Source organism: Oncorhynchus masou, chromosome 24 (assembly GCF_036934945.1).
Source record: "Oncorhynchus masou masou isolate Uvic2021 chromosome 24, UVic_Omas_1.1, whole genome shotgun sequence".
Taxonomy (NCBI): Eukaryota; Metazoa; Chordata; class Actinopteri; order Salmoniformes; family Salmonidae; genus Oncorhynchus; species Oncorhynchus masou.
Window position 1 is genome coordinate 7166356 of NC_088235.1, and position 15514 is coordinate 7181869.

At 45.5% G+C, this 15514-nt stretch overlaps 1 protein-coding gene across 2 annotated transcripts in view; it reads left to right on the forward strand.

The window, feature by feature from the left end:
- Positions 1–15514, forward strand: part of LOC135511813 (disintegrin and metalloproteinase domain-containing protein 9-like) — a 37443-nt gene that overhangs the window by 15032 nt on the left and 6897 nt on the right. For both annotated transcript variants that reach the window (XM_064933285.1, XM_064933286.1), the window contains exons 10-18: positions 950–1040; positions 3916–4046; positions 4791–4962; positions 10790–10879; positions 11115–11310; positions 11643–11751; positions 12264–12444; positions 13009–13098; positions 13482–13587. In XM_064933285.1, the coding sequence (XP_064789357.1) occupies positions 950–1040; positions 3916–4046; positions 4791–4962; positions 10790–10879; positions 11115–11310; positions 11643–11751; positions 12264–12444; positions 13009–13098; positions 13482–13587 (1166 nt within the window). The remainder of the gene's footprint in view (positions 1–949; positions 1041–3915; positions 4047–4790; positions 4963–10789; positions 10880–11114; positions 11311–11642; positions 11752–12263; positions 12445–13008; positions 13099–13481; positions 13588–15514) is intronic.

Consider the following 15514-nt stretch of genomic DNA (forward strand, 5'->3'; position numbering starts at 1 on the left):
TGTCCTGTAATGTTTTTCTCTCCCTGTTTCCCCAGTGGTCTGTTAGTTGATCATCTTTGTCCTGTAATGTTTTTCTCTCCCTGTTTCCCCAGTGATCTGTTAGTGGATCATCTTTGTCCTGTAATGTTTTTCTCTCCCTGTTTCCCCAGTGGTCTGTTAGTTGATCATCTTTGTCCTGTAATGTTTTTCTCTCCCTGTTTCCCCAGTGGTCTGTTAGTGGATCATCTTTGTCCTGTAATGTTTTTCTCTCCCTGTTTCCCCAGTGGTCTGTTAGTTGATCATCTTTGTCCTGTAATGTTTTTGTCTCCCTGTTTCCCCAGTGATCTGTAAGTTGATCATCTTTGTCCTGTAATGATTTTCTCTCTGTGTTTCCCCAGTGGTCTGTTAGTTGATCATCTTTGTCCTGTAATGTTTTTCTCTCCCTGTTTCCCCAGTGGTCTATTAGTTGATCATCTTTGTCCTGTAATGTTTTTCTCTCCCTGTTTCCCCAGTGATCTGTTAGTTGATCATCTTTGTCCTGTAATGTTTTTCTCTCTTTGTTTCCCCAGTGGTCTGTTAGTTGATAATCTTTGTCCTGTAATGTTTTTCTCTCCCTGTTTCCCCAGTGGTCTGTTAGTTGATCATCTTTGTCCTGTAAATGTTTTTCTCTCCCTGTTTCCCCAGTGGTCTGTTAGTTGATCATCTTTGTCCTGTAATGTTTTTCTCTCCCTGTTTCCCCAGTGGTCTGTTAGTTGATCATCTTTGTCCTGTAATGTTTTTCTCTCCCTGTTTCCCCAGTGGTCTGTTAGTTGATCATCTTTGTCCTGTAAATGTTTTTCTCTCCCTGTTTCCCCAGTGGTCTGTTAGTTGATCATCTTTGTCCTGTAATGTTTTTCTCTCTTTGTTTCCCCAGTGGTCAGTTAGTTGATCATCTTTGTCCTGTAATGTTTTTCTCTCCCTGTTTCCCCAGTGGTCTGGCGCAAGCATATGCAGGAGGGATCCTGGGCATGGCGTTCGTGGGCACAGTGTGTTCGATGGCCACAGCTGGAGGAATCAATGTGGTTAGTAGTGATAGGTTTTATATCTTAACCATTAGGTATAGTATTCACCAGTAGGTGTATATAGTATTCACCAGTAGGTGTATATAGTATTCACCAGTAGGTGTATATAGTATTCACCAGTAGGTGTATATAGTATTCACCAGTAGGTGTATATAGTATTCACCAGTAGGTGTATATAGTATTCACCAGTAGGTGTATATAGTATTCACCAGTAGGTGTATATAGTATTCACCAGTAGGTGTATATAGTATTCACCAGTAGGTGTATATAGTATTCACCAGTAGGTGTATATAGTATTCACCAGTAGGTGTATATAGTATTCACCAGTAGGTGTATATAGTATTCACCAGTAGGTGTATATAGTATTCACCAGTAGGTGTATATAGTATTCACCAGTAGGTGTATATAGTATTCACCAGTAGGTGTATATAGTATTCACCACTAGGTATATAGTATTCACCAGTAGGTGTATGTGGTATTCACCAGTAGGTGTATGTGGTATTCACCAGTAGGTGTATGTGGTATTCACCAGTAGGTGTATGTGGTATTCACCAGTAGGTGTATGTGGTATTCACCAGTAGGTGTATGTGGTATTCACCAGTAGGTGTATGTGGTATTCACCAGTAGGTGTATGTGGTATTCACCAGTAGGTGTATATGGTATTCACCAGTAGGTGTATATAGTATTCACCAGTAGGTGTATATAGTATTCACCAGTAGGTGTATATAGTATTCACCAGTAGGTGTATATAGTATTCACCAGTAGGTGTATATAGTATTCACCAGTAGGTGTATATAGTATTCACCAGTAGGTGTATATAGTATTCACCAGTAGGTGTATATAGTATTCACCAGTAGGTGTATATAGTATTCACCAGTAGGTGTATATAGTATTCACCAGTAGGTGTATATAGTATTCACCAGTAGGTGTATATGGTATTCACCAGTAGGTATGTGGTATTCACCAGTAGGTGTATGTGGTATTCACCAGTAGGTGTATGTGGTATTCACCAGTAGGTGTATGTGGTATTCACCAGTAGGTGTATGTGGTATTCACCAGTAGGTGTATGTGGTATTCACCAGTAGGTGTATGTGGTATTCACCAGTAGGTGTATGTGGTATTCACCAGTAGGTGTATGTGGTATTCACCAGTAGGTGTATGTGGTATTCACCAGTAGGTGTATGTGGTATTCACCAGTAGGGGTATGTGGTATTCATCACTAGGTATATAGTATTCACCGGTGGGTGTGTAGCAGAGTAGTCATTATAACCTAGCCAGAGACAGGACCCTAACACCTAGTAGACTAATCATTGTAACCTAGACAGGACCCTAACACCTAGTAGACTAATCATTATAACCTAGACAGGACCCTAACACCTAGTAGACTAGTCATTATAACCTAGACAGGACCCTAACACCTAGTAGACTAATCATTGTAACCTAGCCAGAGACAGGACCCTAACACCTAGTAGACTAATCATTATAACCTAGCCAGAGACAGGACCCTAACACCTAGTAGACTAATTGTAACCTAGACAGGACCCTAACACCTAGTAGACTAGTCATTGTAACCTAGACAGGACCCTAACACCTAGTAGACTAGTCATTGTAACCTAGCCAGAGACAGCAGACTAATCATTGTAACCTAGACAGGATCCTAACACCTAGCAGACTAGTCATTGTAACCTAGACAGGACCCTAACACCTAGTAGACTAGTCATTGTAACCTAGACAGGACCCTAACACCTAGTAGACTAATCATTGTTTCCTAGACAGGACCCTAACACCTAGTAGACTAGTCATTTTAACCTAGACAGGACCCTAACACCTAGTAGACTAGTCATTGTAACCTAGACAGGACCCTAACACCTAGTAGACTAGTCATTGTAACCTAGACAGGACCCTAACACCTAGTAGACTAGTCATTGTAACCTAGCCAGAGACAGGACCCTAACACCTAGTAGACTAATCATTATAACCTAGACAGGACCCTAACACCTAGTAGACTAATCATTGTAACCTAGACAGCTAGTACCATCTGAGGCTGTGGTTGTCAGTGTTGTGAGGTTGTCAGCCACCTGATAGGTCTAGATTATTCATGAGTCAGTCAGATGTAGAAGACAATAGTGCAGTTTGTTCTCAGACACACCATGGCTTCCTCCCGAATGGCACCCTAACGAATGGCACCCTATCGAATGGCACCCTATGGCATGGCACCCTATCGAATGGCACCCTATGGCATGGCACCCTATTCCCTTTTAAAACACTACTTTTTTACCCGGAGCCTTAATCAACAGTAGTGCACTATATAGGGAATATGGTTCTATAGGGCTCTGGTCTAAAGTAGTGCACTATATAGGGAATAGGGTTCTATAGGGCTCTAGTCTAAAGTAGTGCACTATATAGGGAATAGGGTTCTATAGGGCTCTGGTCTAAAGTAGTGCACTATATAGGGAATAGGGTTCTATAGGGCTCTGGTCTAAAGTAGTGCACTATATAGGGAATAGGGTTCTATAGGGCTCTGGTCTAAAGTAGTGCACTATATAGGGAATAGGGTGCCATTTGGGGCTTATGTCATTAATAACACAGGAGTTAATCTGCTATGCAAATGTAAACAGGTAAAACCAGTCCACGATGACGAAGCACAGTGTCTTTGTGTCATTCCACAGATTCTTCTTCGTGTCGTAATGTACCGTGTGTAATTCCATGTTCCAAAGGCTCCTGCTAACATTTTATAGTATTCAGATGGTTTTTTCAACTCCTTTTGTGCTTTTGGTTTAAATCAATTATCATTTTCTCCTAAAACATATATATATATATATATATATTTTAACCATTCTACATCTGAACAGCATGTGGTCTTCTATCTCCACAGTATAGTGGGGACAATCTGGGCTACGTCTCTACTGTCGTGGCCCACGAGATGGGCCATAACCTGGGCATGAATCACGACACCGGCCGCTGTAGCTGTAATGGAGGGAGCTGTATCATGGCTGCCTCGGCAAGGTAAGTAACGTACTGGCCTCGACCGCCACAAAAAACCTAAAGCAACGTCCTGCTTTTCATTTTGACCCTTTTCCTGAGCGTTGTCTTTTTCAGAGGCCATCTGCTCTTCAACCTGTTGAACTATATTAACTGTAAGCCTGACACTCTTTACACTCATCTGCTGAGTTACGCTATATATACAAAAGTATGTGGACACCCCTTCAAATGAGTGGATCTGGTTCATTCGGGCCCACACCCATTGCTGACAAGTGTATAAAATCTAGCACACTGCCATGTAATCTCCATAGACAAACATTGGCAGTAGAATGACCTTACTGTGGAAACGTCTAGGGGCGACAACGGCACAACGTCGGCACAACGTCAGCACAAGATGTGTTCATCAAGAGCTTCATGAAATGTGTTTCCGTGGCCGAGCAGCCGCACACAAGCCTAAGATCACCATGTGCAACGCCAAGCGTCGGCTGGAGTGGTGTGAAGCTCACCACCATTTGCAAATAAATTCATTAAAAATCCAACAATGTCATTTTCTGGAAGAAAAAAAATCTCATTTTGTCTGTCATAGATGAAGTGTACCTATGATGAAAATTACAGGCCTCTCTCATCTTTTTAAGTGGGAGAACTTGCACAATTGGTGGCTGACTAGATACTTTTATGCCCCACTGTATGTCTCATAGAAATGAAGTCGTGTAACTGATTGATTCCATCGGTATTCATGTACAGCGTCGTCTGTCTTCCCCTCCCTAGTGGATCCAGCCTCTTCAGTGACTGTAGTGCCTCTGACTTTGAGCGCCTGGTCCTGCGTGGAGGAGGGGTGTGTCTGTTGAACCAGCCCTCCCAGTCCAACATCGTCTCTGTGGCTAAATGTGGCAACGGCATGTTAGAGGAAGGAGAAGACTGTGACTGTGGAACACCCCAGGTACTGTCTCACTCACCTGTCTTCCTGTCTGTCCTTACCTGTCTTCCTGTCTGTCCTTACCTGTCTTCCTGTCTGTCCTGGGTGCCTCAACGGCATGTTAGAGGAAGGAGAGGACTGTGACTGTGGAACACCCCAGGTACTGTCTCACTCACCTGTCTTCCTGTCTCACTCACCTGTCTTCCTGTCTGTCCTTACCTGTCTTCCTGTCTGTCTGGGTGTCAACCTTACCTGTCTTCCTGTCTGTCCTTACCTGTCTTCCTGTCTGTCCTTACCTGTCTTCCTGTCTGTCCTTACCTGTCTTCCTGTCTGTCCTTACCTGTCTTCCTGTCTGTCCTTACCTGTCTTCCTGTCTGTCCTTACCTGTCTTCCTGTCTGTCCTGGGTGCCTCAACGGCATGTTAGAGGAAGGAGAGGACTGTGACTGTGGAACACCCCAGGTACTGTCTCACTCACCTGTCTTCCTGTCTCACTCACCTGTCTTCCTGTCTGTCCTTACCTGTCTTCCTGTCTGTCCTTACCTGTCTTCCTGTCTGTCCTTACCTGTCTTCCTGTCTGTCCTTACCTGTCTTCCTGTCTGTCCTTACCTGTCTTCCTGTCTGTCCTTACCTGTCTTCCTGTCTGTCCTTACCTGTCTTCCTGTCTGTCCTTACCTGTCTTCCTGTCTGTCCTGGGTGCCTCAACGGCATGTTAGAGGAAGGAGAGGACTGTGACTGTGGAACACCCCAGGTACTGTCTCACTCACCTGTCTTCCTGTCTGTCCTTACCCGTCTTCCTGTCTGTCCTTACCTGTCTTCCTGTCTGTCCTTACCTGTCTTCCTGTCTGTCCTTACCTGTCTTCCTGTCTGTCCTGGGTGCCTCAACGGCATGTTAGAGGAAGGAGAGGACTGTGGAACACCCCAGGTACTGTCTCACTCACCTGTCTTCCTGTCTGTCCTTACCTGTCTTCCTGTCTGTCCTTACCTGTCTTCCTGTCTGTCCTGGGTGCCTCAACGGCATGTTAGAGGAAGGAGAGGACTGTGACTGTGGAACACCCCAGGTACTGTCTCACTCACCTGTCTTCCTGTCTGTCCTTACCTGTCTTCCTGTCTGTCCTTACCTGTCTTCCTGTCTGTCCTTACCTGTCTTCCTGTCTGTCCTGGGTGCCTCAACGGCATGTTAGAGTCTTCCTGGACTGTGGAACACCCCAGGTACTGTCTCACTCACCTGTCTTCCTGTCTGTCCTTACCTGTCTTCCTGTCTGTCCTTACCTGTCTTCCTGTCTGTCCTTACCTGTCTTCCTGTCTGTCCTTACCTGTCTTCCTGTCTGTCCTGGGTGCCTCAACGGCATGTTAGAGGAAGGAGAGGACTGTGACTGTGGAACACCCCAGGTACTGTCTCACTCACCTGTCTTCCTGTCTGTCCTTACCTGTCTTCCTGTCTGTCCTTACCTGTCTTCCTGTCTGTCCTGGGTGCCTCAACGACATGTTAGAGGAAGGAGAGGACTGTGACTGTGGAACACCCCAGGTACTGTCTCACTCACCTGTCTTCCTGTCTGTCCTTACCTGTCTTCCTGTCTGTCCTTACCTGTCTTCCTGTCTGTCCTTACCTGTCTTCCTGTCTGTCCTGGGTGCCTCAACGGCATGTTAGAGGAAGGAGAGGACTGTGACTGTGGAACACCCCAGGTACTGTCTCACTCACCTGTCTTCCTGTCTGTCCTTACCTGTCTTCCTGTCTGTCCTTACCTGTCTTCCTGTCTGTCCTTACCTGTCTTCCTGTCTGTCCTTACCTGTCTTCCTGTCTGTCCTTACCTGTCTTCCTGTCTGTCCTGGGTGCCTCAACAGCATGTTAGAGGAAGGAGAGGACTGTGACTGTGGAACACCCCAGGTACTGTCTCACTCACCTGTCTTCCTGTCTGTCCTTACCTGTCTTCCTGTCTGTCCTTACCTGTCTTCCTGTCTGTCCTTACCTGTCTTCCTGTCTGTCCTGGGTGCCTCAACAGCATGTTAGAGGAAGGAGAGGACTGTGACTGTGGAACACCCCAGGTACTGTCTCACTCACCTGTCTTCCTGTCTGTCCTTACCTGTCTTCCTGACTGTCCTTACCTGTCTGTCCTTACCTGTCTTCCTGTCTGTCCTTACCTGTCTTCCTGTCTGTCCTCACCTGTCTTCCTGTCTGTCCTTACCTGTCTTCCTGTCTGTCCTTACCTGTCTTCCTGTCTGTCCTTACCTGTCTTCCTGTCTGTCCTTACCTGTCTTCCTGTCTGTCCTTACCTGTCTTCCTGTCTGCCTCAACGGCATGTTAGAGGAAGGAGAGGACTGTGACTGTGGAACACCCCAGGTACTGTCTCACTCACCTGTCTTCCTGTCTGTCCTTACCTGTCTTCCTGACTGTTCTTACCTGTCTTCCTGTCTGTCCTGGGTGCCTCAACGGCATGTTAGAGGAAGGAGAGGACTGTGACTGTGGAACACCCCAGGTACTGTCTCACTCACCTGTCTTCCTGTCTGTCCTTACCTGTCTTCCTGTCTGTCCTTACCTGTCTTCCTGTCTGTCCTTACCTGTCTTCCTGTCTGTCCTTACCTGTCTTCCTGTCTGTCCTTACCTGTCTTCCTGTCTGTCCTTACCTGTCTTCCTGTCTGTCCTTACCTGTCTTCCTGTCTGTCCTTACCTGTCTTCCTGTCTGTCCTGTCAACATGGTGCCTCACCCATGATACTAGTGGGACAAAGTTACCTATTTAATGGCTTTCTGTTATGCTTTATTCGTTGATTCACTCACACATTGAATGGCTTTCTGTTATGCTTGATTCGTTGATTCATTCAAACATTGAATGGCTTTCTGTTACGCTTGATTCGTTGATTCATTCGCACATTGAATGGCTTTCTATTATGCTTGATTCGTTGATTCACTCACACACACATTGATTGATGATATATAATTGATTCAGAATGATTTTTCTAATATATGTAATATTTCTAATGTTACTTTGTGTAAATGGGAGCTTTGACTGAGTGTTGTATTTTGGATTCATTAAGGATCCCCATTAGTTCCTGCCAAGGTAGCAGCTACTCTTCCTGGGGTTTATTATGGATCCCCATTAGTTCCTGCCAAGGCAGCAGCTACTCTTCCTGGGGTTTATTATGGATCCCCATTAGTTCCTGCCAAGGCAGCAGCTATTCTTCCTGGGGTTTATTATGGATCCCCATTAGTTCCTGCCAAGGCAGCAGCTACTCTTCCTGGGGTTTATTATGGATCCCCATTAGTTCCTGCCAAGGCAGCAGCTACTCTTCCTGGGGTTTATTATGGATCCCCATTAGTTCCTGCCAAGGCAGCAGCTACTCTTCCTGGGGTTTATTATGGATCCCCATTAGTTCCTGCCAAGGCAGCAGCTATTCTTCCTGGGGTTTATTATGGATCCCCATTAGTTCCTGCCAAGGCAGCAGCTACTCTTCCTGGGGTTTATTAGGGATCCCCATTAGTTCCTGCCAAGGCAGCAGCTACTCTTCCTGGGGTTTATTATGGATCCCCATTAGTTCCTGCCAAGGCAGCAGCTACTCTTCCTGGGGTTTATTATGGATCCCCATTAGTTCCTGCCAAGGCAGCAGCTACTCTTCCTGGGGTTTATTATGGATCCCCATTAGTTCCTGCCAAGGCAGCAGCTACTCTTCCTGGGGTTTATTATGGATCCCCATTAGTTCCTGCCAAGGCAGCAGCTACTCTTCCTGGGGTTTATTTTGGATCCCCATTAGTTCCTGCCAAGGCAGCAGCTACTCTTCCTGGGGTTTATTTTGGATCCCCATTAGTTCCTGCCAAGGCAGCAGCTACTCTTCCTGGGGTTTATTATAGATCCACATTAGTTCCTGCCAAGGCAGCAGCTACTCTTCCTGGGGTTTATTATGGATCCCCATTAGTTCCTGCCAAGGCAGCAGCTACTCTTCCTGGGGTTTATTATGGATCCCCATTAGTTCCTGCCAAGGCAGCAGCTACTGTACCTGAGGTCCAACAACATTAAGGCAGTTAAATAGAATTAAACATTTACATTCCAACAGATTTCACAACACATTATGTGTGTTCTCTAAGGTCCATACTTTACAGTACAAAGTGTGTGTGTCCTCCCAGTCCCACTGTTTCATAAGGTGTATTTTTGCCTGTTTAAAAACAAATCTGATTTTACTGCTGCATCAGTTACCTGATGTGGAATAGAGTTCCATGTGGTCATGGCTCTATGTAGGACTGTGGAATAGAGTTCCATGTGGTCATGGCTCTATGTAGTACTGTGGAATAGAGTTCCATGTAGTCATGGCTCTATGTAGTACTGTGGAATAGAGTTCCATGTAGTCATGGCTCTATGTAGTACTGTGGAATAGAGTTCCATGTGGTCATGGCTCTATGTAGTACTGTGGAATAGAGTTCCATGTGGTCATGGCTCTATGTGGTACTGTGGAATAGAGTTCCATGTGGTCATGGCTCTATGTAGGACTGTGGAATAGAGTTCCATGTGGTCATGGCTCTATGTAGTACTGTGCACCTCCCATAGTCTGTTCTGGACTTGGAGACTGTGAAGAGACCTCTGGTGGCATGTCTTGTGGGGTATGAATGGGTGTCTGAGCCGTGTGCCAGTAGTTCAAACGGACAACATGTCAGTGCTTCTTACAAGAAGTAGTGATGAAGTCAATCTCTCCTCTACATTGAACCAGGGCATATTATTGATGTTAGCTCTCCGTGTACATCCAAGTCATTTCCCATGTCCTTCTTTTGTGGCACGTGACAACACGACTGGACAGTAGTCCAGGTGCCACAAAACTCAGGCCTGCAAGTGCTGTTAAGACAGAGCAGTGCTTGATTATGGACAGACTTTAACCCATCATATCAATATGTTTTGACCATGACTGTTCACAATCTAGTGTTACTCCAAGCAGTTTAGTCACCTCAACTTGCTCAATTTCCACATTCATTGCAAGATTTAGGTGAGGTTTAGAGTTTAGTGAATGATTTGTCCCAAATACTATCAGCTTATTTATATTGCCACCCATTCTTAAACTGACTGCAGCTCTTATTGCAGTGATTTCACTTGCTGTGATCGCTGACGTGTATAATAATGAGTCCTCAGCATACATAGACGAACACAGCATTTTCTCAGAGCCAATGGCAGCTCATTAGTAAAGATTGAACAAAGCAAGGGGCCTAGACAGCTGCCCTGGGGAATGCCTCACTCTACCAGGATTATGTTGGCTTCCGTTAAAGAACACCCTCTGTGTTCTGTTAGACAGGTAACTCTTTATCCACAATATAGCAAGTGGTGTAAGGCCATAACACATATGTTTTTCCAACAGCAGATTATGACCGATAATGTCAGAAGCTGGACTGAAGTATAAAAAAAAACATCCCCCAAAATCTGTTAATTTTCAATTTCTCTCAGCCAATCAGTCATTTGTGTTAGTGCTATGCTTGTTGAATGACCTTCCTTATATTTGTGCTGAAAATGTTAACTTGTTTACAGTGAACTAGCATTGTATCTGCTAAAAACAAAAAGTTTAAGGTTTGTTACAGGCTGATTGGTTGGTTGTTTGATCCAGTAAAGGGGGCTTTGCTATTCTTGGGTAGCGGTTTGACTTTTGCTTCTCTCCAGGCCTGGGGGCACTTTCCTGTAAGGCTTAGATGGAAAATAGGAGTGGCAATATCGTTCAATATTATCCTCAGCCATTTTCCATAAAAAATGTCAGGTAGCTTGTCATGGTTGATTCAAAATTACAATGCATGTATTTTATAATTTGGTCAGTTATCCATGGATGTGTATAGGTTCAGAATTTAGTTTTTGACATGCCTAAGTTTACTAATCTTGCCGATGTTGCAGGAATGTACCAATAAATGCTGTGACGCGGCCACCTGTAAGTTGACCTGGGGATCGGCCTGCGCTCAGGGAGGCTGCTGCAAGGACTGCAAGGTTAGTCCAGCTGCTGTCGGTCTTCAAAACCGTATGGATTAGGGCGCTCCCCAAACCGGACAGCAAATCAATGATTTTCAATTAAAGCAGTTTGTTGGTGGGGGAGGGCCTAGGATTGTGTTGAGCTATTTCGTCAGAGGTTTCAACTTGGGAGGTGTCAACTTTTGATTTTAATGATGAAAACCGATTTTGAAAATGAATGTTTCTCCGGCCTAATTTCTCTCCAATTTTTCAGATCAGCGTGTCAGGGACACCGTGCAGGGGATCTGTCAACTCATGCGACCTCCCAGAATACTGCAACGGCTCCACATCCTTCTGTCCATCAGACTTCTATTTCATGGATGGGCTTCTCTGTGAGAACGACGCGGCGTACTGTTATGAGGGCCGCTGCCAGACCTACGACTACCAATGCAAACATCTTTTTGAAACGGGTACAAAATAAACATATTTATATATATGATTTTATTTTATATATTTTATTTTATATATTTTATTTTATACATTTGATTTTATTTAAATTTTATACATTTGATTTTAATTTTAGATATTTTATTGTATTTTTATTTTATATTTTTTATTTTCTATATTTGATTTTAATTTTCTATATTTTCTTTTAATTTTATATATTATAATTGTATACTTTTTATTTTATATATTTGATTTTTATTTTATATATTTGAATCAAGAAAGTAACTGTGACCTTGTGTCTGACAGTTAATATTTTCCTGAAATTTTAAATGTTTTGATTTATGTTTCTTCCCAGGTGCAAGCAAAGCAGCAGACATCTGCTTCCAGACGGCGAATCTAAAGGGGGATGCGTTTGGGAACTGTGGAATGACCTCGTCAGGAACCTATGTGAAATGTAGTTTGGCGTAAGTGATCTGAATTTGTCATCGCCATTCATAATTGACAATAATTCATAATGAGAAATGTTTAATTACTGTTAAGTTTTAGAACACCTACTCATTCTAGGGGTTTTCTTCATTTTTAATATTTTCTACATTGTACATTGTAGTGAAGACATCAAAACTATGTTATAACACATATGGAATCATGTAGTAACCAAAAAAAGTGTTGGTAGGTTGAAAGAATGTCAAGGCAAAGGGTGGCTCTGTAAAATATATTTTGAATTGTTTAACACTTTTTTTGTTTAACACATGATTGTAATTTTGACATTTACATTCTTGCCCCCGGGGCGGAGTGTGGGGCCCAGCCCCCCGGGGCGGTGTGTGGGGCCCGGCCCCCCGGGGCGGTGTGTGGGGCCCGGCCCCCCGGGGCGGAGTGTGGGGCCCGGCCCCCCGGGGCGGAGTGTGGAGCCCGGCCCCCCGGGGCGGAGTGTGGAGCCACTACTGACTCCCTCCCTGTCTCCACTGTGTTCCTGCAGTAATGCCATGTGTGGAAAGGTACAGTGCACTAACGTAAACACCAACAACCCTCCTCCTGGAGGCTCCGTCAGTAACCAGATCATCGATGGTTCTTCGTGTGTCAACGCAGACTTTAACCTGGGCTCTGATGTTCTGGACCCTGCCTATGTCAACCAGGGCAGCCCCTGCACCAAGGGGAAGGTAAGATTAGCATTTTTGGTTTCAGTGTCTTCAACTTTGTCCCTTTGTGTCTTTCTAAGATGATGTCACTTCCTCCACAGGGCGGGTGGTGTGTGTGTTGAGCCATTTCCTCCACAGGGCGGGTGGTGTGTGTGTCGAGCCATTTCTTCCACAGGGCGGGTGGTGTGTGTGTCGAGCCATTTCTTCCACAGGGCGGGTGGTGTGTGTGCTGAGCCATTTCTTCCACAGGGCGGGTGGTGTGTGTGCTGAGCCATGTCTTCCACAGGGCGGGTGGTGTGTGTGTCGAGCCATTTCATCCACAGGGCGGGTGGTGTGTGTGCTGAGCCATGTCTTCCACAGGGCGGGTGGTGTGTGTGCTGAGCCATTTCTTCCACAGGGCGGGTGGTGTGTGTGCTGAGCCATTTCTTCCACAGGGCGGGTGGTGTGTGTGCTGAGCCATTTCTTCCACAGGGCGGGTGGTGTGTATTGAGGCGGCAGGACAACCATAATGCCTTGTAGTCATTGCTAGTGGAGGTTTGTTTGAATCCAGAGATGATATCCAGGACTCCTCTCTTCTTCTTCCAGGCCTGCCTTGACTTCCAGTGTGTGAATGCCTCAGCTCTACTGCCTGTTGACCTCCACTGTGACGCCAGCAACACATGTAACAGCCGGGGGGTAAGACAAGGTCTCATTCTACATACATCGCGTACAGGCCATCTGATTGGCTCTTCTGGGGAGAGATCTCACCCTCTGGAAGGGGTTGGGTACATCACGTGATACAGGCCATCTGATTGGCTCTTCTGGGGAGAGATCTCACCCTCAAGAAGGGGTTGGGTACATCACGTGATACAGGCCATCTGATTGGCTCTACTTGGGATAGACCAGTGTCTATTGTATTGGCTGGTTGATTAGTTAATTGATTGGCTCTACTTGGGATAGACCAGTGTCTATTGTATTGGCTGTTTGATGAGTTAATTGATTGGCTCTACTTGGGAGAGAGACCAGTGTCTATTGTATTGGCTGGTTGATGAGTTAATTGATTGTTATATCTCCCCCAGGTGTGTAACAACCAGGGCCACTGCCACTGTAATGATGGCTGGGGACCTCCTCACTGTGCCAAGTCAGGGAGAGGGGGCAGTGTGGACAGCGGGCCTGCACAGATAGGTAATCTTCACTGCACACCTTTCCTCTGTCTACCTGCCTGTCATTATAGACGGTACTGTTCACTGCAAACCTTTCCTGTCTCTACCTGCCTGTCATTATAGACGGGTACTGTTCACTGCACACCTTTCCTGTCTCTACCTGCCTGTCATTATAGACAGGTACTGTTCACTGCACACCTTTCCTGTCTCTACCTGCCAGTCATTATAGACAGGTACTGTTCACTGCACACCTTTCCTGTCTCTACCTGCCTGTCATTATAGACAGGTACTGTTCACTGCACACCTTTCCTGTCTCTACCTGCCTGTCATTATAGACAGGTACTGTTCACTGCAAGCCTTTCCTGTCTCTACCTGCCTGTCATTATAGACAGGTACTGTTCACTGCAAACCTTTCCTGTCTCTACCTGCCTGTCATTATAGACAGGTACTGTTCACTGTACACCTTTCCTCTGTCTACCTGCCTGTCATTATAGACAGGTACTGTTCACTGCAAGACTTTCCTGTCTCTACCTGCCTGTCATTATAGACAGGTACTGTTCACTGCACACCTTTCCTGTCTCTACCTGCCTGTCATTATAGACAGGTACTGTTCACTGCACACCTTTCCTGTCTCTACCTGCCTGTCATTAGACAGGTACTGTTCACTGCACACCTTTCCTCTGTCTACCTGCCTGTCATTATAGACAGGTACTGTTCACTGCACACATTTCCTGTCTCTACCTGCCTGTCATTATAGACAGGTACTGTTCACTGCACACCTTTCCTGTCTCTACCTGCCTGTCATTAGACAGGTACTGTTCACTGCACACCTTTCCTCTGTCTACCTGCCTGTCATTATAGACAGGTACTGTTCACTGCACACCTTTCCTGTCTCTACCTGCCTGTCATTATAGACAGGTACTGTTCACTGCACACCTTTCCTGTCTCTACCTGCCTGTCATTATAGACGGGTACTGTTCACTGCAAACCTTTCCTGTCTCTACCTGCCTGTCATTATAGACAGGTACTGTTCACTGCACACCTTTCCTGTCTCTACCTGCCTGTCATTAGACAGGTACTGTTCACTGTACACCTTTCCTGTCTCTACCTGCCTTTCATTATAGACAGGTACTGTTCACTGCACACCTTTCCTGTCTCTACCTGCCTGTCATTAGACAGGTACTGTTCACTGCACACCTTTCCTCTGTCTACCTGCCTGTCATTATAGACGGGTACTGTTCACTGCAAACCTTTCCTGTCTCTACCTGCCTGTCATTATAGACAGGTACTGTTCACTGCAAACCTTTCCTGTCTCTACCTGCCTGTCATTATAGACAGGTACTGTTCACTGCACACCTTTCCTGTCTCTACCTGCCTGTCATTATAGACAGGTACTGTTCACTGCAAACCTTTCCTGTCTCTACCTGCCTGTCATTATAGACAGGTACTGTTCACTGCAAACCTTTCCTGTCTCTACCTGCCTGTCATTATAGACAGGTACTGTTCACTGCAAGCCTTTCCTGTCTCTACCTGCCTGTCATTATAGACAGGTACTGTTCACTGCACACCTTTCCTGTCTCTACCTGCCTGTCATTATAGACAGGTACTGTTCACTGCACACCTTTCCTGTCTCTACCTGCCTGTCATTATAGACAGGTACTGTTCACTGCACACCTTTCCTGTCTCTACCTGCCTGTCATTATAGACAGGTACTGTTCACTGCACACCTTTCCTCTGTCTACCTGCCTGTCATTATAGACAGGTACTGTTCACTGCACACCTTTCCTGTCTCTACCTGCCTGTCATTATAGACAGGTACTGTTCACTGCACACCTTTCCTCTGTCTACCTGCCTGTCATTATAGACAGGTACTGTTCACTGCACACCTTTCCTCTGTCTACAGGCTCCAGACTAGGTAAACCTGCCTGTCATTATAGACAGGTACTGTT